General features: G+C 38.3%; 1 protein-coding gene across 1 annotated transcript in view; it reads right to left on the bottom strand.

Annotated features, from left to right (window-relative positions):
* Window positions 1–25311, bottom strand: part of cntn4 (contactin 4) — a 195109-nt gene that overhangs the window by 67832 nt on the left and 101966 nt on the right. Inside the window, exons 7-9 of the mRNA XM_055160836.1 lie at window positions 21893–21995; window positions 19848–20032; window positions 6856–6995 (exon numbers count right to left, since the gene is read on the bottom strand). Of these exons, the coding sequence (XP_055016811.1) occupies window positions 6856–6995; window positions 19848–20032; window positions 21893–21995 (428 nt within the window). The remainder of the gene's footprint in view (window positions 1–6855; window positions 6996–19847; window positions 20033–21892; window positions 21996–25311) is intronic.

Genomic DNA, 25311 nt, shown 5'->3' with positions numbered 1-25311 from the left:
AGATAATTTAACATTTTTCCTCCACTTAATGCTGTTTGTGGGAGACTGAACATATCACGAATAATCAAACAGACAGACTACCTCCCATCCCTTGTTGTTTGCTCTTGTCACAGTCAGCCAATCACAGTCAATCTCCTCACTCTTTATCAGACAATACTTTAGTCAACTTTTCACTGACCCTTTTAATGTGTTAATGAATGCTGAGACCACAGTTCCACCTGCTGTCACCGAGCTTAAACCATCAGCTTCTTTCTGGATGACTGGGCCTGATGAGGTGAGTTAAACTGTATCAGCGAACCATGTAATCCCCCATATGCTTTCAACGGCTTCAAATTCACTCCGGTGTTAAGAGCTTAAGCACTTTTCATACACCTATGTCACCGCCTCATGTCAGCCCATGCTTCATCCTCTACATCTTCCTCACGCTAACCCATAATGTCATTAAAAACGTTCCTGCAGGGTGACCGGCAGCCTGAACTCTCGCCAAAAGTGAAAAAAGAAGAGATTGTCCTGACTAAAAGATCATAAAGTAAGCCAGTATTAGAACACGTTTTGACTTTATTACCATAACGCTGTGGTTGTTCAGGGGCACATATCCCTGCTGGCACCACAGCCAAATTGTCAAGTATATCAGTCTGCACCACTCGTTTATGGACGCTATTAATTAAGCTTGACGGTACACTCAAATCAGCAGTTTTTCATCCAGGGACCTAGGGGGGGCCATCTGCTCTGCTTGTGCTGAGATGGAGTGATAGAGAAAGTAATTTAGAAACAACACAGTTTTGGTTGGATTAGTGCAAAAGCATGTAAAAGAATGGAACTAAGCCTGTTGAATTAGATTAGTAGTGGGTGCTACATGTTCTTGCAGTTATGGTACAAAGAACACGACTTCAAATGGGGGAATTGTGGAATCTCATTATTCCATTCAAAACTTGAAAAAGCAGAAACTATGCTTTAATCACAGTGCTGATATAAAAAGTATCTAGGCAAACCAGTAGAGCAAATTCAATGGCTGATTTTAAATCATACATTTGTAATTTCCACAAAGAAAATAAGGGTTGGTTGCTTAGTAACTATTATCTTATTTGTGCAAATCATCAAATGGCTGAAAACTAAACTCAACGCAATTCAGCACAAAAGGTCTTATAAATTATACATGAAGTTTTTAAGAGATTTTATGTATCGAAACTGAGTGTAACCTTGAAGGGGCCATACCCATGTTTTGCATGTAATGAAGTCAAATTTGTTTTGCCCTGGTACTGATGCATAGTAAAAGGTGCTCTTGGGATTAAAATGAAACTGCTGTGTGCTGTCTGCATCCAATTATTAAAAAAAAAAAAAAAAAAATCCACTTATAAGCACTAGGGGTGTGCAAAAATATTTAAATATCAATATATCGTATTGTTTAATATGATGATACAGTATCGATATCGTGGGCTGCTGTATCGATATATCACCAAGAGTATTTTTTGGTATATTTAACAAAATAATTTTGTTACAGTGCCACAGTTTTGTTGCTTGTTTGGAGAAAGGAAACTCGTATATGCGACTCATTTGACATTTTCATTGTTTTGATCATTAAAATGTTTACGTTTCTCATGAACTTAGCACAAGAAGTGGTTTAACAAAGACTTTTAGTGTCACAGCCATGATTTAGCCTTTATTTTTTTATTGAACCATATCGAATCGATTTGAAATATATCGTATGGAATCAAAAGCTCACTGTATCGAGATATGTATGGTATCGTGGCCCATGTATCGAGGTATGTATCGTATTGGCAACTTCTTAAAGATACATTGTTTTTTGATGGGCATGCATTCAGACGCTGTAAACTGTTTAAAATGAACAAGTTCTAGTTTTCACTTTTTGAATATGGTAAAAATCAGGTTATGTGCTGTTAACTTTCTAATCCATTGTAAATTATTTAAAACGAGAAGTGAAAGGTCTCAATTGATTCAGTGTAATAAATAACACACAAATGGCGTGTACTCTTCCCACTGCTCCTTACATCACTGACCTTTAGCTCTTCCACTCATTAGGCCTGTGTGGTTAATGGTGGCATTTCAAACAATGTAACACCTTTGCTGATTAATCCATCCGCCCATGCGTTCTGAGCACAACTATTTATTATTGGTTCTGTGAGGAGGAAATGAGCTGTGCTAAAATCAAGCCCCATCATTGTAACCTTTAATCATTCCTGGACTGCCACAAAATCAGCTGCTTATTTTAGCTTTTTGACCAGGCACTTACCCTCTCAGGTATTTGTGTATGAAATTCAGCCTTAATTTTTCCAACACGTCATAATCAGCCCTGTTTGGCTTCATAAGATATTTTCTTTTTTATTTGCAAGACCACAAAAATTAAACTGAAATGTCTTTCAAGCTCTCACAGCAAATGATTTTCTAAGTTTAGCTCAGGGAAATGATTAGCAATTTAAGTCAATCAGCTCACAAAAGAAAGCATATGTTGTCATCTCGAGTAACTCTCTATGTGTAGCTGGACTCTCAGTGACTCACAACAGCATTATAATACAAAGCTGCAGCAAATGAATACACTATCTGCTAATATTTTTTGGCCATTGTTTATGTTCAATGGCTTGCAGATTGGTACTTACTGTAGTCTCGTATCAAGTTACATTATCAGTTGAGCAATTCATGCAAAATGTACCTTTAATGCAGTGATATATTTTCCAGTAGGCTATAACATTTTGGTGACATTGGAAAGGTTTAGATGCACTGTATTAACAAGTGGGTGTAGCTGAAAGTAGAGCCCTGCAGACCCGCGGGACCCAATGCAAACCACTGCGACACGGGACACATTTTCAAAGCTCGCTACGGGCGCGGGCGGGAGTGGGGCTAAACAACGCGGGAGCAGACGGGAGGGATGATAAACCGCAATCCTGCAAACTAAATATGAGTATAAAGTGAAATATTAAAAAGATGAATGTAAGCATATCATGCATAATTTGTGCTAGAGATTTTATTTGGCATTAATAAAAACATTTTAAGCAGCAGACCGTCCCCCTTCCCGTACGCCGCGCAGACTGACCCACCCGTCCCGTACGGCGCGTGGACAGTCCCCCGTGTCCTTTACGCTGCACGGACAGTCCTTCCTTCCAAGTACGCCGCGCGAACAGTCCCCCCCGTCCCGTACGCCGGGCGAACAGTCCCTCCTTCCGTACGTCGTGCTGCCTGTGCAACAAAACCAGAACTTAACCAGAACTAAACCAGGTCTACAAACAGCTCTATAAACAGGACTAAAAGAGGATTTAGCCAGGACTTAACCATGCCGCCGGATCGCCCACCGCGCCTCCTCTCATACACAGCCCCATTTCTTTCGCTTCTCCGTGTTTGATAGAGTTTAAGAAAGCAAAGTTTCCTCCCCTAGGGGACTTGCAGGCGGGAGCGGGACAAAATATTGCAGATGCGGGCGGGAGGGGGACTGAAAATTACAATTCTTTGCTGGAGTGGGCGGGAGCAGGACTCAAAATACTGTCCCGCGCAGATCTCTAGCTGAATATGATCCAAAAAAAAAAAAAAAAAAAAGTACTATTGATATAAATGCATATGATTTTAGCTAACAAAAAGCTGAATGTAATCTTTGTTCTTATTCCTGCTTGTGTTGTTAACATGCATATCAGCAGTACTTTCTGGAGCGTGACTGTTTTGTCATTGCTTTTACTGAAAATGCAGGGCTCACAGTTTACACAGCAGCCACTAAACAAGTCCACAAATGGGCAATAAGCACATTTCCCCAGTAAAATGCATTGCTTTACCAGCTCCGTGTTACTTTGTACTACAGTAGTTTAAAGGTGCATTGTGTAACTTTTCTGGTGGAGGGTTTGACAAATGCTTTTCTCCATGGAGACGTTATTGCTATATCTGGTTTTACAGTATGGCATTAAACCTTTCTATCTTCATGGAAACCAAACCAGACTGAGTTACAGGTCAGATCTATGGAGATATTTTTGTAGGTATTTTTGAGCTATAAAACTAATCTAACTAACTAAATCTAAGGCAGAGCTGTTTAATGTCATACTGTGGAACATTCCAGGCAGCGCAATGACATATCCATAGAAACAAGCAAGTGACGGAGTCCTGAACAAAAAGTTCTTTAGTGCACTTTTGAAGATGAAATGATGATGTATTAATGGCTGCTTTCAGACTGCAGCCTGAAGTGACCCAAATCCGATTTTTTGGCCCCTGTGTGACCTGTATCTGATCTTTTGTGGTCCTGAAAGGGATACATATCTGATCTTTTGACATACGACTTCAGTGTGAACGGCCAAAGCGCATTCATTCGACCTACACGTTATCAACAAGCCACAAACGTCACTATTCTGCTCTGAAGTAGGCGAAAATTGTTAATGAACTCCGTGTCATTGAAGTGAAGCACATCACCACTCACCACTCTTGGCTACGTCTGCACATCCACATGTTCCTTTCAATGGACGTCGCTGCCGCTGTCCCACAAAACACCACGGCCAAAAACCTCGTCCTTCTCCTTCTCAATCTCCTCCTTAAAACAAGTAAGTTGTTCATGTTCTGGCTCCGGTACGAGAGGAAATTTAAAATCTCCAGGTGCTCAATGCTGCGTCCATGTTTGGACAACTTCCGTAAACACAGAGCACGCTCGCTGTGGTTGATCTCATCGTGTCTCCAGTGTCACATGTGGGACACTTTTGGGCCATTTACTGTTCACACTGGAGTCACATACAAGTCGCATTTAACTGGAAATGTGAACGACCTCGCAAAAACATCGGATTTCACAAAAAAATCTGAATTGAGCGTTAAGCCCTGCAGTCTGAACGTAGCCAATGAGACGGACAAAAAAACACTATACAAAGTTGACAAAGTTGGTAAAATATTCAAACTAACAGACTGATCATTCTATCATGAAAACAAGTAAAATTGTTGTTTTCAAGAGAAAGCTCAGCTCATGGCGAGGTAGCCTACTACACTAATACCAAAACCACGTGAACACTCAAATACTGATCAATATCCTCTAGTAGCTCTGTGGCCTTTTTTGCATAATGATATAAATTAACATAACGCCTGTTTATTTATCAAGCGCTAGCTGTGCCTGGATGTCCAATCAGTCTTTTACAGCGTTGCTAATGCTCTCAACATAATGCTGTTTAGTACATACTACATCATATTTTAGTAGCTTATTATAGTCAAAGTTCAGATTGGAAGTCAGCTGGTTGGAGCAGCAGTAACCCGTCTCTCATGGTGCTTTCGGTAATGGGAATTCTGAAGATGTTTTGCACTTCTGCGTAAGATTAATAACACCACCCCACAAAGAGAGATTCCATGCAAGATTAGCAAGCTGTTAGGACTCACACTATGTTCCCTCTTACCAAACATGAAACCATAATGCATAGACTTGTTAAGAAAACAAAATAGTCACTGTCTAATTATAACAACAAATGCTTTTTCAGTATTTAAATGCGTTGCAGCTTGCAGCATCAGATGAGTTTGGCTGTAATAAAAAAGGGTAACATAAATGGCATGCATTCATACACTAAACCACTACTTACAAAATGACCAAGTCAAAATGATCTACCTAATACAAAGCCAAGCAAACTGCACTGAAACACTCTGTGCCCCTTTTTTGGACCCTCACCCACAGTTTGAGAACCCCTTCTTTAAGAGAACTTCCTCTGGCACTTTACACAAAACTGTGAAAAAAGTGAAGGAAGATTTTTAAACCTGTTTTTTAAAGTTTCAAACTGGAGTTACATTCTTTTCTGGTTTTGCAGTGATATTTACCAGCCTCTGCACGTTTACCAAACCAAACGCACATCGTGACAAACACAGATGCATTTGTGCACTTTTGTTAGGCAAACTTCAGCCAAATGTGGCAGTAGGTCTGTTCTGTAGATCCGCTCTATGCTGTAGACCTGCTTTGTGCCAACACTGGAACACAAATTTAGACTGGTTTTTGCTTCACGTTTGGTCTTGCTCTTCTAATCAGCCGCACTGTGGGAGGGGCTTGTGTTCGCTGTACGCAGGAAGGAGCGAGAGCGTGAAAAGGCGAGGGGCGGCGTGCTGACGTGAGGCAGATGGACAGGTAGGATGTTTAGGAAGTTGAACCAGCCCTGTGATGCACGCTGGTACACGAGGGCACACGCTGTTGCATAGGGAGCGTATTTGTGATGTGCCGTAGAGTCTCCGCGGGTTTCAAATGAGCGCACAGGCTGCACTGAGACGCCCCACACGCTCCTGCACCCCGCTACAAGTTTATTGCCAACAGCAGCAGCCGTAATGAAATATGATCACACTTGTTGAGTGTCAGACCTCGAGTGAGAGACAAGACCGAGTCCAAACGTGAGTCCGAGACGAGACACGGCGATCTACCCACACGACCTTGGCGATCGACTGGTAGATCGGGATTGACGTATTGAGCACCCCTGCACTAAACTAACGAAACCTGAACTAAATGTGGACTAAACCAGGACTAAGACAAAACACAGTCTACATCAGGACTAAACTAGGCTCAAACCAGGGCCAAACCAGGACAAATAAACGCACCGGCACAGAGGAACTTCGGTAATACATTATTCAAACTCTAATCTGTGCCAAAAATCAACAAACTAAGAGGGACATCAATCCATAATAATAATATAATAATCAAAAATAGGCTCAAATAAATTCAGTTTTAAATGAATAAATACATCAACACAATTTACTTTATTTCCCTTTCCCTAACACTTGTACAATGTTAAGAGCTGAGGGTTAATCCATGTTTTAGACTGAACTTTTTCAACATATGATCATACTTTTAAAGATGGTCAGATATGATTTCAAATGAACACGGATTAAGTAGTGATTGTTGTTATTTTCCAGGCTCACCTCGGTGGGCTCCAGGTTCTCTCCATTCTTCATCCAGCGGTAAGATGGTTTGGGCTTCCCCGTGGCTTTACATTCCCAAACCAGAGAGTCATCTATGAGCTTCTGCTGGTCCTGGGGCTTCTCCGTCAAGTGAGGAGGGGCTAGAAAAGATACAAAGGTTTATGCATTTATTTGATAACTACAGTACATATGTGTTAGTTAGTAAAAGTGCCTATACTATGCTATTTCTGATCTACTAGTGTGTTATAATGTGGTCTATCACAAACTCTGATAGATACCACACATGATAGAAGCGTGACTGAGTTGTGTTTTGTTTCATTCACACATGTTTAACACACAAACTCTGCACATTTAGGCTGTGTTCTTCTCTCAAACTGAAAACACTTTGTTCCACTTTGTGATTTCATGTGGTAATAAAGAAAGCGTGCCACTGTGTTTTTAATACACAGTGGAGCGCTGATGTGTTTCCATACACCTTCACTACATAATTTCTGGATTTGCCAACAGCAAGGCAATAGGGTGAAAAGGGAACTGTTAACTTGCATACTACCACTCCATGACATCACAAGGTGAAACCCGAGCATTGTGAGCTATGGAAATATAGATAGACTAATAAAAAAGTTACTCAAACAATGTGTGGAAAAAACAAAACACAACTCCAGGTATGTTTTTAGTTTTGCATAATAAGGGACCAGAAACAAAGACAAGGAGGCTGGAGGGGGTGATGTGATTTTCTATGTTATGTCACACTAGCAGAGCAGCTTTCAGCACAACATATTGAATTCACAATGGAGGTGAGAAACAGCTTGATTTATAAGCGAGTTTGAGCTGACGTCATTGTTATTAAAAGCCCGCGTTGCATGCTGGGAAATATTTTGGTCGGAGGCAAGAAACACGGTAGCGGTCAAACACAGTGCGTAACCTCACGTATTTATCCCCGATAATGGTAAATTCCTGCTGCATTATCAGATGCACAAATAGAAGCACGGAAGAAGGAAAATGTCTTTTCATATTCCGAGTGAAAAGAACCGCTAACGGTGAATTAAACGGCTTTCAAACATTCGCAGAGCAAACGTAGAAGATCCTAACAAACCGTGGACTCCAACAAGTTCAACAACACATCGAGACTCTTGGAGGTTTTCATCTTTTCTGTTGTGAATGGCCCAGGAGTTTCCACCAAGTCATTGTGGATATCGCCGAAGTGAATATTTGTCCAGGTAGTTGACGATTCTGACCAGAAATGTGGTTTGGTCCTTTTGTCGGGGTTGAAAAGGGTGATGTGGCTCCATCGATGCTTCTGACCAATTTCTGGTCAAATGGTCTTGGGTCCTCTGCTGTTAGAGTGGAGAAATAACCGGGATCAATACCCTTTACGTGCTTTCTCACTCCGTCCGTTATGTTGAATTAGTGTTTATTGCCGCTGACCAAAATAATTCCCAGCATGCAATGCACGCTTTTGTCAACAATGATACTCGCCTGTAGTCTTTCTTAAATGCTCATCTGTCTAATTAATAGTACTTCCAATATAACTGTAAACAGACTTTTATCTTAAACGATATTAACCTGTTAGTGTAAAAGATTTGGTTTAGACTTAAAGGTGCACTATGTAGCTTTTCAAGTAAGAGTTTGTGACTTGTCTCCATGGAGATGTTATTGCTCTGCCTGAATGTTCCACAGTATGGTGTTAAAGTGAACCATCTGTTTTGTATTCGATTACAGGTGTAACACCATGGAGACAAGCAGATGATGATTCTCAGAAAATCTCAATCCTGTACCTTTTAATATGGCACGTGAAGAAAGTTATCAAACAAAGTTATTACCAGTGTTAGGGAGTAACAGATGACATGTACCAGAGTTACGTAATCAGAGTACAAATTATGAGTAATTGTATTCAGTTACAGTTACTGTTTCAGTGAGTGGTAATTGGATTACAGTTACTTTGTTGAAATAAATGGATTACACTGGTATTTTCCTGGGCTATATCCCTTTTTTTTTTTTCAGTAATTCCACTCAACCACTTGTGTATATATATAGATGTGTATATGGCACGACAACATTATTTTATAGTTGGGTGAATGTGTACTATGTCTATATGTATCCATATATTCTTCTTATTATTCTATGATCGTTATATGATGATTTCATTATTATTATTTGTATTATTATTACACTATATGTTGACTCTTTGTTTTTTGAATTATGGGGTTTTGTGTGCACTGTTTCTTTATGACCTGTCACCCTTGGGTGCTTGCCACACCCTATTTAAGATGGCCACCTGAGCTCTCATTCTGTTTGCCTGACGAAGGCCTAGTGCCGAAACGTTGCACGGTTTGTCCTAATAAATTTCACAGTTTGCAAGTAAGACGGTGTGCGGGATTTTTCTGTATGTTCTGGGGCTGCTCCCTCTCCTCCAACGCACCCGTCTCTAGTAGTTGATGTGCGAGGCTCTCATTCTCTCAGTAATTCCACTCAAACCAGGACTAAACCAGGACTAAAACAGGACTAAAACAGAACTAAAACAGCACTAAAACAGAACTAAAACAGCACTAAAACAGAACTAAAACAGCACTAAAACAGAACTAAAACAGCACTAAAACAGCACTAAAACAGAACTAAAACAGCACTAAAACAGGACTAAAACAGCACTAAAACGGGACTAAAACAGCACTAAAACAGAACTAAAACAGAACTAAAACAGCACTAAAACAGAACTAAAACAGCACTAAAACAGGACTAAAACAGCACTAAAACAGGACTAAAACAGAACTAAAACAGCACTAAAACAGAACTAAAACAGAACTAAAACAGCACTAAAACAGAACTAAAACAGAACTAAAACAGCACTAAAACAGAACTAAAACAGCACTAAAACAGGACTAAAACAGCACTAAAAGAGAACTAAAACAGCACTAAAACAGAACTAAAACAGCACTAAAACAGAACTAAAACAGCACTAAAACAGAACTAAAACAGCACTAAAACAGAACTAAAACACGACTAAAACAGGATTAAAACAGAACTAAACCAGGACTAAACCAGGACTAAAACAGAACTAAACCAGGACTAAAACAGGACTAAACAGGACTAAACCAGGACTAAAACAAGAACTAAAACCAGAACTAAAACCAGAACTAAACCGAGACTAAAATAGGACTAAACCAGGACTAAAACCAGAACTAAAACAGAACTAAACCAGGACTAAAACAGGACTAAACAGGACTAAACAGGACTAAACCAGGACTAAACCAGGACTAAAACCAGAACTAAAACCAGAACTAAACCGAGACTAAAATAGGACTAAACCAGGACTAAACCAGGATTTAACTGGATTTAACAGGACTAAACCAGGACTAAACCAGGATTTAACTGGATTTAACAGGACTAAACCAGGACTAAACCAGGACTAAACCAGGACTAAACCAGGACTAAAACCAGAACTAAAACCAGAACTAAACCGAGACTAAAATAGGACTAAACCAGGACTAAACCAGGATTTAACTGGATTTAACAGGACTAAACCATGCTGTATGGACCGTGTCTCCTCCTGTTCCTCTTCTATCAATAATATTTTTTAATCTGGTCTTTTTATTTTCTTTTATCAGACAAAACATCTTATGTTACGATTTCCTCATCTTTGCTTCTCTACAGCAAATCAAGTAATCCAAAGTATTCAGATTACATTACTCACTTTAAGTAATTTAATGGATTCTGTTACAAACTACATTTTGGTGTATGTAATCTGTAGGGGAATACATTTTAAAAGTCACCTTCCCAACACTGGTTATTACCATATAGGATTTATAAGATGCGTACAGTGGTCCTGCATAATTTTCGTAGACTTAGACAAACTTTACTGATCCACAAGGGAAATTACTTGAACATTACTTTCCATAGTGACAGATGAAGATGTGACTATTTTATGGAGTGAAACAACAACATAATATCCCAGACTTAGCCAGCAGGCTTCTCTACTTTCCTGCAACAGTTTTTTTCAATATTCTTGTAATTAAAGATCTTTAGTAAACTGGCTAAAATTTCAAGACAACCGGTGTAAATCAGCTTTGTTTTCTTGTTCACATTATAGCTTGCTGTGCTTTCATTTTAAGCCTGGTGACCCCAAGGCTTTAGAACATATAGGAGGTGATATATGTAATTTACACCCTGGTTATTGCCTGCCAGGCTGTCATCTTATTAACAGTGGTTTGGAGGGCCGCACCAATATTTCGAGGTATTTGTTCCATAAAACGTTGACATTTCTTGGTTATTATATGGAAGCATATTAAAGGAAGATGACACCATTTAAGACATTATAGATATTACCACTGTACAGTTATTATTTTATTTTATATTTATTTAAACTCTCAGTTATGTACTTTTTGTGTTTTCAAGTTGATCTAAAAAATAATAATTAATTATTATTATAATAATAAATAAATAATAAAATAAATAAATAAAAAAGATATATGTTAAGTTTTACATCCTCTTGACCATAAAGCAAAGCGATAAAATGCACATCATATTACATTGCTTTGATTATGCTGGCATAAATCCAACCCATTCAATACATTCTGAGTAAATGATGGTATAATTAACCCGAAGGAGAGCAGATTTATGCTGTATGTCGCAGCTAACTCAAGGATGGTTAACGATTATGTGTGCTAGCTGGAGGGGTAGGTCTGTGTAGGTCAGACTGTGGCAGGAGTAATAGCTTAGTACACTTTTCCATTCATTGCCCCAAATGCCACTCTCAAGGACCTGCCTCTGTGAAGGCTGCACTGACAGGACAAACCATCCCCTAATTGCCTCCCGCTGTACTGGATTTCACCTTTGATTTAAGCAGAGGGAAAACCAATAAGTGCAAATGTATGTACATAAATGTCCTAGTGCATCAGAGACGGTGTGTGTGGGGGGAACTCAATGTCAAATGGTACTAATTTGTAAGTACCAGCATTTATCTGTACATATATACTACGTTGTGAAGGGATGGTATATTGTTAAGGAAGGACACATTACTCCTGATGCAGTTACAGCACAAGTGAATGAATGTGAAAGAAAATGATTATTTTTATCCTTAAGGCCCATTTCTCCTGACAGGTTGCAAATCTGCAAACCCATATGGAAAAAAACTGGAAAAAAAATATAAGAATTTACCAGTGTCTTTGTAGTAAATCTTTATATAAGGTTAATATGTGTCATGTGTGGTTTCCTCCTGAAAGTGTCCCCCTTTTACATTTTTCTCATACAACTATATTATGAAAAACTAGTAAAGATAAAGTGAACATTTTGCAGGACATTTACAGGTAATGTGCATGATAAACTACATTTTCTTCGTATGTTCCATGTAATGGTTGTATTCTTTAATTATATGTTGCAGAAAAAACAATCAGAGTCTGAAGGGGGATTTGAACCCAGGTCTCCCATGTTGAAGTCCAGTCACTCACCAACTGAACTAACTAACTACTGACTCCAACAGACAGCAGTAGCAGATATTGAGGACAAATACAATACTTGATACTTGTAAGTGATATGACGTCTTGTCAGTTGAGGCATTTGAAAAAAACATAAGTGTATAGGTGCTTTTTGGAATATTACAAGTCAATATATTTAGACCTTTGTGATAATTAGGATTTTGCAGAGTAAAAATATTTTTACAGCCTGATGTTTGTTCACTGTGATATCAGTGGAAGATGTTTTTTAAGGTTTTAATGCAATATTTGCATTACTGTGTTTACCCCCATACTGCCCAACACACACACACACACACACGCACACACACATATACAAACACACACACACATACAGACACACATTGTGATAATTTTCTTTCTCACTCTCATACACACACACAGCAATCAAGTTTAAGGAAACAATCATCATTTCACTTGTTTTTCTATGAAATAAATGACCTTTGTTCAACACTTGTGAGGACATTGTGTGTGGGATCAGTGTCATATTCAGCTCTTGCAGGTTACAAAGTTTTATATGTTTCATGCTGCACATATTTACCAAAGATCTTGTAAGTGTTTTCACTGTCATATACAAATCTTTTAGGATTCATATGAAACATGTTAAAATGGTGTGTGATTTGTCTATAATTTTTCCATATGGGAATGCATCTACAAACAATAGATGAAGCTTTTAACTGAACCAGTGTTAACTTTATTTCGTACATCCCAGTGAGCTGAAGTTATTTTTTAGTTTAGTTTAGTTTTTTTTTTTCTCCCAAATTCTAGTGCAAAATATGTACATTAATCTATTCTCTAGCAAAAGGTTAACGATCAAAAGGGAGACAAGCAATTGACAGCACTATGCTACATTACAATTCAGATCTGTGGAGAGTTGCCCCTTTTCACAGAAGGAATTCATAGAAAGAATGACTGTATTTTTCAGCAACAGAAACACTTGGATATGTTTAAAGCCATCTCCATGGAGACACCAAAAAAGTTGCACAGTGCACCTTTAAATGTATGATATTTATAGTGCAATGGCATGAAAACATAAGTAGCAATTGTATTTTGGACACACACGCACAAGACAGAAAGCATTGTGGTTAAATAAATCGTGTTATTGTTATTATTGCAGGAAGAAAGCAAATAAATAGAATTCCTCTAGCAGTCCCACATGAAGAATGACGTTCTTAAGGGTGCCATTGCTACCATCAGTCTCCCCCCTCCGCAGCATGGGTCTAACAGCCCACCCACTGCACCTTCCCGGCCCTCAGTGCTGCTCTCTTCTCTCTCCCTCTCCCACTGTGAGCCTATCGACTCTCAGTCAACACTGCTAAATGGAAGCAGGCAGCTCATCTCTGCGCCAGGGAACCATGCAGGTATACAATCAAGCCATGCATCCAGGGAGCCAAGATAGTAATTTTCCTGACAATGAGATATAATGCCAAGGGTGCATGTGCGGTGTGAGCTGATCTACAACCAAGCAAAAGCACATTTTATGGTTCAGGAGCAACAGTTGAAAATTGCAGAGCTAGTTATAACATAATGGCAAGCTCCAGCCGCAGTCATGGCAGGGACATGCTTTTGTCCAATACACAGCGGAAATATGGTGACTCATATGTTACCATTGATTTTGAACAATATTGCTTTGTAATTGTTATTTTTACACTTCAAAAGAATATATAATAGTAGCTATATTATATTTTATTTTTAGTGCACACAAAGTGAACAGAAATGTAGGTGTAAATAAAGTAAGGCTGGGGGAAAAAAAGAACTCGTTAGAAAAGAACTGTGGCAGCTTTTTGATGCTTTTGTTTGTGATTCTAATGTGAAGTTCTTGTTTGTGGTCCCAATGTTTGTGATCATTCATTGTGTTTTATGTTAAATGTGACTTTGTCTCTGGACAGGCTGATCCTAATATCAAAGAAAAATCTGACACATTTACACATGATGATGTTCATTAAAGGTCCTATATTACACAAAATGGATTCTTGTGAGCTCTGCTGTAATGCTGTTATCTCCGTAAAAACATACCCAGAGTTGTGTTGTGTGTTTCATTCACACATGTTTGAGTATTAGTCTGTCTACATCTTCAAAGCTCCGAATGCTCTGTAATAGTTTTCAAGTTAACAGCTACCTTTTACCTTTAGATGAGAAGAGATTGGCAGTTCCAGGGCTGAAATTATCCAAATGATTCTAGTGAAGGTGTATGGAGATTAAAAACACAGGCGAGCACTTCCTGTATTACTACATGAAATCACAAGGTGGCACAGCATGTTTTCAGTTTGAGATAAGAACTCTGCCAAATACGCAGGGTTTATGTGTTAAACTTGTGTGAATGAAACAAAACACAACTCCAGGTCTGTTTTTGCTGAGGAAACAATATTATAACATAGATCAGGAAATTTTGCAATATAGGACCTTAAATAAATACAAAGAATAATTAGTATTTCAGTATAACATTACTGAAGGAGAGGCAGTTGATGATTACATGTATGTTCATAACAGCCGAGTAAGAGTTTAATCTTAGTTGTGTGACTCTGAAAGTTGGCAAAAGTTTAATGTCTGAGCCTAAATGTCAGCCTTTCCAGTGCCTCGGCCTCCTGACATATGGAAACGCCGTGAATCCTTCAGCGGTGACCATTGTGGCAGGCTTGAGTACAATCTCCATCTCCCCTGTCCGGTACAAAGGCCAGCTTTCATCCCACTGTAGGCAGTCCTGATGTACACCAGATAACCTTATCGATCCACCCATTGGCTTCTACTGCTGACAAATGTCTCAAAGCCTTAATTTCAAAGGGGGATTTCAAAATAAGATTACTGATTTTTATCACCAGGCAGTAGACAGGCGAAGGGTGATAAAACACACCAAAATGGCAGAGGAGGAGCCCTTCAAAAGGACAAATAAAGGGACAATGGAATCCCAGCACGTGTTAGGGCTAGAATGGGCCTGTCGGGCTCAGCGCTGAGGCGGGAGCAGGTAAATAATGTCAAATTGTTAAATGCCCCGAATGAGTTATTGGAGATGGAAGTGTGACTTGGGCATAGATCAGAAGGGTATTGGTGCTTTAAGAGCTAGAGTTTAAGAGAATACTAAATCTACACAAGCAAAAAGAACATTTCAGTTTGGAACATTTCTAAAACATACATCGCCATGCCATCTGTCCACCATTATCAGCTTGAATTCGGCCAAGCCAGTCATTTTCCTACAGTTTCAGTACATTGAGTAGCACAGCGCTCACAAATTGGCTCAAAATATCACTTGGAACATTTAGTGTAATTTCCACAAGGACACACTTTGCTCTAAATATGTGCCATTCTCGAATGCATTCTCAAAATGCTATAGTTAAAGGCAGTGATCCAAATTTATTGGTCACACATTATTCATAACGATGAGTTCATACATGCATTTTACTACTTTCAGACAAAATAGTGGAGTCATGGGAAAGTTAAACACTAGCAACTAAACCACACACTTTCTGATTATCTGACAGTAAAATGCTTTATAATTATACAGTACACCGCAAATTTCAAACTTAGGTGGATATGTAATAGAAATATGTACTATAGGAAAACAAATTTTGCTCAAATCTTGAAAGGAGGATCTTTAAAGGGCCCATATTACTCTTTTTTTTTTTTTTCATCTTTGTTATAACATTGCTTCTTTACTGCAAACATACCTGGAGTTGTGTTTTGTTTCATTCATGTTTAATATACAAATCCTGCATATGTAGGCTGAGTTCTTCTCTCAAACAGACAATACTGTTCCACCTTGTGATGTCATGTGGTAATACAGGAAGTGCGCCACTGTGTTTTTAAACTCTATACACTATCGCTACAATCATTTGAATAATTTCAGCCCTGGAATCTCTGCTGAACGAAAGATGAAAGCTTGAAAACTATTGCTTCATGACATCGAAAGGTAGAACAGAACATTTTGAGCTTTGGAGATGTAGACAGACTCATAAAATGTAACTCAAATCAAAAAAATAACTCTTGGTATGTTTTTGAGGAGGTGACAGCATTATAACATGGCTTAAAGCTTTGTTTGTGTAATATCGGTTCTTTAAGATTTACATTCAGTTATAGTGGTCATTTATTCCCCCACAGTTTTATGTACATAGCGTAACTATAACATACCATAGACGTCTTTGACTTCTGGGCTTCCTCACACCAACCAAACTGCTTGTGTTTAAGGGGGTGTTCACATTCATCCTGGTTTGATCACTGGTTCTGATAAAGATTGATCCTATTCTTGTGCTGGTTTAGTCTTGGTCTAGTCCAGGTTTAGTAATGGATTTCTGCCAATCTTCATATGGTGTAGCTGTAGTGAATGGATGTGAGACTAAACGGCCGTCTCATCTATATGCCAATCTGAACACTATGAATGCAGTTTACTACATGTTTTATACACCTTGGAATTTGTAACACTCAATCTAATCATTCTATTTTTTAGATACCTTGTGAAAATAGTTTATGTTTATAGTTTGTATAGTAGATTAATTTGAATAAAAGTATCCATAGCTCCAAATATTCCACCTTTGTAAAGAAAGCATGCAATCTCTTCTTTTTTTAATTTATTTTTATTTTTTAATTTGAATATGTGACATTTCAAACTAAATCTTTTCATAATAAAAATCCATACAAGAAAATATAATGGAGACTTATTTTCTAATTTTTGGTGTGTTTGTTTTACAAAATGTCACTTCTCATCAATAACTACTACATGCCAGTATGCTGTTTGTTTATGCAGCTCAGAAAAGAATAGGGAATGAGTGATTTGTGATTGCTGTTATTCAAATGTCATCTCTGCATAATTAAAAGCTATTTTGGGCATAATGAGCTGTTGATGTGCATATAATTGTGTATAATTTGTCTTGTGAACTTGTGTTGTTTTAGCATTAGAGCTGCTATGGTGGTTATCAAACACCTCTTTGAACATTTCAGCACATTTTTATTTCATGATTTGGTATTTTGTATAATTCAAAAAGGCTTATTCGTAAAAAATGAACTTAATATTTTATTCATGGTCAATGCCAAATACAGTGTAAAACCAATGTGATGTGAGAAACTCTTTATTGTTTATTGCAGGCATTAAACACTGGCTGAACTACCTCACTTCTGCTTCAGTCCCTGGCACCTGATGTGGCTTATTTACAAGTGCGCTACGAGTGGTACATTAACTGACGCTAATTTGCAGTCCGTTAGGGCATCTGTCACAATGCCATCTGGAAACCATTATGAGCCTCTTCAGAAAGACTCGGGACTCCCATAACTGACAGGCTTTGTTCAGTGTGATGTGCAGTTAAACCAGAGGGTGTGGTGAGCTCGAAAGCTGTACATATGCACCAGGAGTAATGTTAGAAAGAAACATTACTCAAGCTAACAACAGCTACAATGTCATCTCAAACTTTTTTATGATAGTTTTAAGCTCAAAGTTAGTTTAAAGTATGAGAATGCACAGCAGAGTGAAGCAAGTGGACAGAAAGTTAAATCATAGGAAAATTTAAAATGTTGGACTTTTGACTAGGTTCTATACAGTGTTGTGGAGTAACAGATTACATGTACCAGAGTTACGTACAAATTATGAGTAACTGTATTTGGTTACAGTTACTGTTTTAATGAGTGGTAATTGGATTACAGTTACTTTGTTGAAATAAATGGATTACACGGTGGTATTTTCCTGTTTTCACATTTCGGGCTATATCCCCCCCTTTTTTTCTTTTTTCTTTTTGGTAATTCCACTCATTGCCGGACACTAAACTAGGTCTAAACCAGGACTAAACCAGGTCTAAACCAGGGACTAAACCAGGACTAAACCAGGACTAAACCAGGACTAAACCAGGACTATAACCAGGACTAAACCAGGTCTAAACCAGGTCTAAATCAGGTCTAAATCAGGTCTAAAACAGGATTTAACAGGACTAAATCATGCTGCGTGGATGGGTCTCCTTGTCTTCTATCAATAATATTTTTAGTACAGTTAAGTAAAGTCTTATGTTACAATATCCTAGTCTTTGCTTCTCTACAGCAAATCAAGTAATCCAAAGTATTCAGATTACGTTACTCACTTTAAGTAATTTAATGGATTACGTTATAAACTACATTTTGGGGTATGTAATCTGTAATCTGTATGGGAATACATTTGAAAAGTCACCTTCCCAACACTGGTTGTATATTGTAATGACTCAACTTGGACACTATACACTCAATTAAAATTTTACATTAAAGGAACTGTATTTATCCAGTGCTTTTAATAGAGAAAAAAAAGAAACAATCACAACTGAACATGTGTTGCCAGTGTCTTCACCTACATATAGAGAACATGTAGCTCATGTGGAAGTTCAGAACTTCCAAAATTAACTCACTGAGCTGCAGAGGTTGCACTAGCACTGATTAATGTATGGCTGCAAGCAGAGGCAACACTACCATTAGGCAAAAGTAGGCAGCTGCCTAGGGCCACCAAATCTGGAGGGGCCCCCAACCAGCTGCCCTCAGTGCCACTAATGGTCGTCATTTTCTCTTGCTTTTAAACAGTAATCATAAGGGGAAAAAACATATGTAATGGATGTAAACAAAAATGTAATTGTACTAACAAAAAAAAAAAAATACTTTCAGTTCTATTTATCTTGTAGGCTATGTAACTAATAAGACAAGTTTCAAATCCACCATAACTCAAATAAATAGAGATTTGTGTGTCTCAAGAACAATGGGGAAAAACACACAATACATATATTAAAAAAACAAAACTAAACTAAAATGGTGCATTATAGTGAGGGCCCCAAACAAGTTCACCTAGGGCCCCCAAATTGTTAATTACACCACTAACTGCAAATGCTGGGCTTTATGTAGTGAGGATTCAGATCAGAGAGAATCCTTTTAGGCTTAAACTAACTGGATTTCAGCAATGATATCCAATGTTTTTTTTTGTATTTATGAATAAATCAGCATTACAATTGTTATCCACAAAAGCTAAATTGGATTTGAACATGTCTGCCTGTATCTGGTGACACAGATAGGTCAAGTTTATGAAATTTAAATCCAAATCTTACATTCTGCTCTCTTAAATTCCTATGTGAAAATAGTAAGGAATTGCCACATTTTTATACAGCGCTTTCCCACCTTCAAGACACTCAAAGCGCTTTACATCAAGAAACTGCACACACTCACTCATACACCAGTGTTCGCAAAACTGGGAGCGAGAGGAATTATGTCCCGCCCAAGGATACAACAACAGTATTCATCAGTGGAAACAGGATTCAAAATGCCAGCCTTCAGATCAGTGGACACTCTTCTGATTTCTTTTGCTGACTATCAACACCAAAACATAAGGAAATGACCATCATGTAGACAAAATATGTAGTGCAAAATGTAGTGCAAAATACAGCTAAAAATACATGTTTCCAAGAAGGACTCAAGTAAAAGAATAAATACAACCCATGACTACTCCTGTCTCTGTGTGCCTGCCCAGCTACCTCTGAGTCTGAGTGGCCCTGACAGAAGAAGTCGGAGCCACTCAAATATTCATGCAGAGCGTTGACCTACCATAGAAGGAGAGCTTCCCTTTGACTGTGTTCATGCCCCGGGAGTTCTCGGCCACACACTCGTACGTGCCTGCATCCTCCTGCTGGAAGTATGGGATCTCCAGGACACCACTGGCCTTCCTCATGTCCACTTTTCTGGGGAATGGAACGCCGTCTGTCCTCCTCCAGGTGATGGACGGCACCGGGCTGGACATAGGACACGCATTTATTTGTGAGGTTTGCAAAATGTAGGCATAATATGAACATTGGTTAGTGTAACATTATCAGAATCAGAAAAAGTATTATTGTCACTTAACAAAATTCACAAGGAATGTGCTTAGGTGATCTGGTGCAAGATATAATAAAAAAAAATAATACAAAATAAATAGAAAGGCATGCATGTGCACACATCTAAATATACTGTAGACTGTTTGGGCGGGGGTGGGACTAAATGTAATAATTTACAAGATTAAAGAAGACATATTGTGGCTTTGTTATCTATGCCACTCATAGATCGTGGCTCATTATGTTATGTTATGTTACATTTTAAATCTTCATATTGATCTAAGAAAACAAGTCTGCCAATTTCCATGGTTGTAAAATTGCGGAGTCCAGCTTGCCCCTTTATGGTATGTTGCCATAAACGTCATCATAACAAAGTGCCACTCTGCTGGACCATGCTGTCAGGCCCTCCTATGGAAAGCAGTTGCCGTAAAGAGCAACCTCGAGTGAGTAAATTAGAAGGGAAAACGATTCTAACTTGGTTCAAAGCTTTTGCGCAATATGACACATTTAAAGTCAGCTATCCCACCTGTAATATCACATAATTTAAAAAGTTAAAGTGAGTTTATTTCTGGGCACTTGACATATATCACACTTGGTCCTAACAAGAGATATGTTTACTATGTGGTATTGATACTTTGCAGTGACATCATGCTGGGGTATCTCAATAATGCAACGTTCAGCAGTTACCCTGGTGACACAATTCACAAAAGGATTTAAACAACACATTTTCAGGAGCCTGTGATCAATACAAGCGTTCATTTACCTTTTTAGGAGTTTGATTTGTGATTGTGTCCAAATAAAGCTCAGACTAAAGTCTAACAGAGCTTCTGACAGAGTATTGCCTTCAGTAGCATCATGAAATCAGCTGCACAGTATCAATAGTCTAGAACAAGGGTGTCAAACTCATTTTGGTCCGGGGGCCGTATCCAACCTACTTTGATCCCAAAGGGGCCGGAAAAAAAAAAAAAAAATGGCATATATACCCCAAAAATAGCAATAAGTTCAAATATTTGTGCAGAGAAACACAAATCTATTACAGAAATCTTAAACTTTAAGAAAACTGCAATTTCAACACAATGTTTCAACATTAACTTGTATGCAAATAGGAATAAGTTCATTTTTATTGGAAAATCCTGCACTTGCACTTTTCTCATGTTGGACATTTTGCTGATGAGGGTGTCACGGTCAACAGTCAAAACGATCGTCCTTTAAGAGCGTTTGGAAAGACACAAGTCTTCATTTGTGCTGCTCTGGTGGGAGGGGCCACGTACAGAGATGCTGGAGATGCTGCTCTGCTAAGAAGAAAATGACCAATATTTTAATAGAAAATATAATTCAAATATTTTAGTAGAAAATTAGCCGAGGGCCAGATTTTCAGTCTTGGAGGGCCGGATCCAGCCCCCGCGCCTTATGTTTGACACCTGTGGTCTAGAAGATCTACAGTAACATGAAGTCAACACAGCACGAATTCTGACTTAGCTCAATAAGGGGAATAAATTGAACCATTTTATTCCACACAAATATTACAGTGCACATGTAAGATTCATGTATGTTTCACACCAGCCTGCTCTGACAAAAACAACATTTAAAGTGGACTTCCCTCCACCCCTGTGAGCTCTCAAGTCTAATTTCTTGGATGCACAGTCAGTGTCCAAACACAAGCGGTATGTTTTAGGCAGGCAAAATGGGGAGGGGCATTAATAAAACATGGACGTGCTTCTCTAGTCAAATTTGCTCTTTTATATTGCAGTGAGCATGCTGGGATGGACGCGGAGCACTTACTTTCCCAGGGCGAAACATTCCAGCTTCACCGTGGATCCTTTGGCTACATGCACCACCTCAGGAAACTGCACCTCGATCTTGGGCTCATACTCTCCCATCACTCCTGAAAAACAAGAGCAAATGAGAGCTCAAGCTGTTGGGTTAGCTTGATGTAAACAAGAAATATGCATGACTCACAGTGTGTAAACAGCTGCTCAAATGGTTAAAATCAAAAGCTGTGTGAGTACAAAGATTGTATTAAGGTAATGTTATGAAGATCCCATAGTGAAGGAATTATATTTACACTTTATTTTTTCATAAAGTGGCTGTACCCAGTTATCAGTGTAGTTCAGTCAAATTGTTTGTGCAGATATATATATATATATATATATATATATATATATATATATATATATATATATATATATATATAAACAGCTGTTAGAATTTAAAAACAAAAAAAAAAAAAAAACTGTTGTGTGCTATGTCTTATTATTAAAGTATTTATTGTCCAAAAAGCAGGAAGTGTGCATTTCACATACTTAGTTAGCTTTAATGTGATGGCAAAACTGTATGCAGATCATCTGTTGTGGTGAATAATAAAAATGCGAAGATGTGTTAGGAAAGTGAGGAATAATTGCAAAATTTTAGAAGGAACTAGTTCTGCTTTTCATGTTTTTAATACACATGCTTAAAGCCACATTTCTGACACTGACTGAAAGATTACTACTTGGAAGGAAACAGACAACCATCATACTGATGTTGAATAAAAACAGACTCCAACTGCAGGTATTCATATAGTGTGAGCTTTTACATTGAGATGTGATCCATCGTCTCAGCTGTGAACCAGAAAAGCCTCTGGGAACTGTCTCTGTCTGCTAAGCATCACTTTGACGAGAGCCATAGCACTAAAGCTGCATGGACTATTGTGCAGTGCATGCAAAATACAGTACTCAGTGGAAATACTTCAGCAGCACATAAAACACATGAATATTAAAACTGTACGAGATGGATGATTCAAAACATTCATTTACAGCGAGGCTCCTCACTTCCTATTTTTACTAACCAGGCAAATAACTTGGGACCCCCACAGCAAAATTAAATTGATGTCTTTAACAAATGGAAAACAAATTTAAAATCTAGCTTAATGTTTATTTGAATAGTTTATTTGAATATAGTCCCATGACTATTGAAAATCCAACCTAAGAGTATCGCCACTTTAGAAACCCGAGATGTACTGAATTGTTTCAAATATGGTTTTAAAAGTGCTTCTATAAAGGCAAATAAGAACAAAATTGTTGCAAATGTTACAATTAGAGAATACCAACCAAGTAAATGATAAACTAACAGCACACAATTTTGAGTACAAGTTAAAAAATTCCTTATTGTGACAGTTTTTTGGCATCCTAATAAAAAATGAGAACTCCAGCCATTTTCTTTACTTATTATATTTTTAGATAAACTGCGGGTTCTATACTCTCGCCAAATGTCTTGCAGACTGAGTAAAACAGCACAAATCTCTTATCCATCCTTTGTTTGCGCCCCTGTTTGCCTAAAAGAAGCCAGTGTTATACTCTTGTCCTCTCTCTGGCAGCACAATGAATGCACTTTAAGCTGTTTTCATCCTCCCCTGGAACAGTGCCCCCCCTTCCCCTTCCTTCACCGCTGTAACTCACGTCTGCTGCACACAAATAGCTGAGGATATGAAGCACGCAGGCCAATTTGGTGTGTCTGACATGGTGAGGCATGTGCAATAGGGATGGTCCATGAGAGAGCAGCGTGAAAGCTAATTCTGATCCTTATCACAAGTGTCTGGCGCTGGATGTGAACTCTGCACGATCTGCCTGGAGGAGACAGGGGGAAGTGGACGGGTAATTGTCCCAGAGCAGAGCCGTATGGAGGGGACACCTGCTGAATCACATGACACTGTGTAACTGAGCAGAGGCAATGAGGAAAAAAACTATACAACATGAGTGTGATAGGAGCAGAGATAACATTTTTACATTGTTCAATTTGTCACATGTATGTGTACAAAATGGTACGTCTGTCATTATATTTACGATATTGACTCATTTTCGTTTTAGCTTTAGAATGATCTTGGGCTGTATCAGAACAAGCATAACAAGAGAAAATAAAGGGTGTTTTTTTATTCTAATAGTGGTATCATATATACACTATACTATTCATTATTATTGAAATAGGAGTTTGAAATTTTCATATCAAGTCTATTCCTTAGTATCAAAATAAGAGTTTTATATATTAGTATTGTGACAACTCTATCACTATAACTAATTAATCCCTGGCCTGATACTAATTTCTAACCCTACTATAACAGAATCATTCTTAATATTCTTTTTCAAGTCTCTTCACGTTTAAGGATATAAATAATGTAGCCAAATAAATGAAACAAAATCTCAATCTGACTTATCTCTATAATGTGGGTTGGTAGTGTAGAAAAGTTGCGTGGTCTTGATATATTTATATTTATGTTCTTACAGTAATCTCACTTGATATTTTAGATTCCATCAAGATGTGAAAAAGTGTTCCAGCAGTTAGGATAAGATTAAGTAGCAGTGCTGTTACTTAGTGTGCGTTCACACTTGGTTTGGTCCTTGTTTGAGACCAGTTTTGTCCTGATAGAGAATTGGTTTGGTACTGTTCCAGTCCAGTTTAAATTGTGGCTTTAGTCCAAGTTTGGTCCCAGTTGATGTAACGTAAGTGTGAACACAACCTTAGTGGCACCACAAGATGGGCCAAAGATTTTGTACTGCAGTCAGATCAACATTTCCTCTACATCTTATATTAAACTGTGTCAGTATTATAATTCTGATTTAAATTAATGGTAGATAAATGATAAAGCTCTTAATCCTGTAATACGGCCACATCTTAACCACAAAACATCAGAGGACAAATAAACGCATAAATAAATGGCGCTCCATCTTGTATTTGCTGTATTACATTACAGTGACATAATGTGAAGCAGGCTCACACTCAGAGCTGCATTAGACGAGCTGCTGACACTGACCTTTGTGTGTACAGCTCTGATAAGGCCAGGCCAAGAGCAGCCCCGCCGTATGCAAAAGGACACCGCGGAATTAGCAAAAGCGGACATAATTAACCTTTAGATTTCCCTCCAGCTCCTTAAATCTACTTGTCCTACTTCTCAGATTTCAAGATAGGATTACAATGATGTGGAGAATGCATAATTTATAGGTGAATTCATTTTAATAAAAAATCTAGTCTTGTAATAAGTTGTGTTGTCATGGTGTTGTGAAATAGTAATGGCGTAGGGATAGAGTGAGATACTGACTGCAGTAGAAACTAGACAGATATTCACAACACGTACTCAGGATTCTGATAAATATCGGGGGCCTAAAATTATGCAGATTGCAATTACTGGGTCCATTCAACCTGAGGAAAAGCTGATGCAAAGTCCAGTA

The sequence above is a fragment of the Boleophthalmus pectinirostris genome, unplaced genomic scaffold (assembly GCF_026225935.1).
Source record: "Boleophthalmus pectinirostris isolate CB_2022bp ecotype Guang Dong unplaced genomic scaffold, ASM2622593v1 HiC_scaffold_3, whole genome shotgun sequence".
Lineage (NCBI taxonomy): Eukaryota > Metazoa > Chordata > Actinopteri > Gobiiformes > Gobiidae > Boleophthalmus > Boleophthalmus pectinirostris.
The sequence above is the reverse complement of the archived record's forward strand: the minus strand, read 5'-3'. Positions and strand labels throughout refer to the sequence as shown.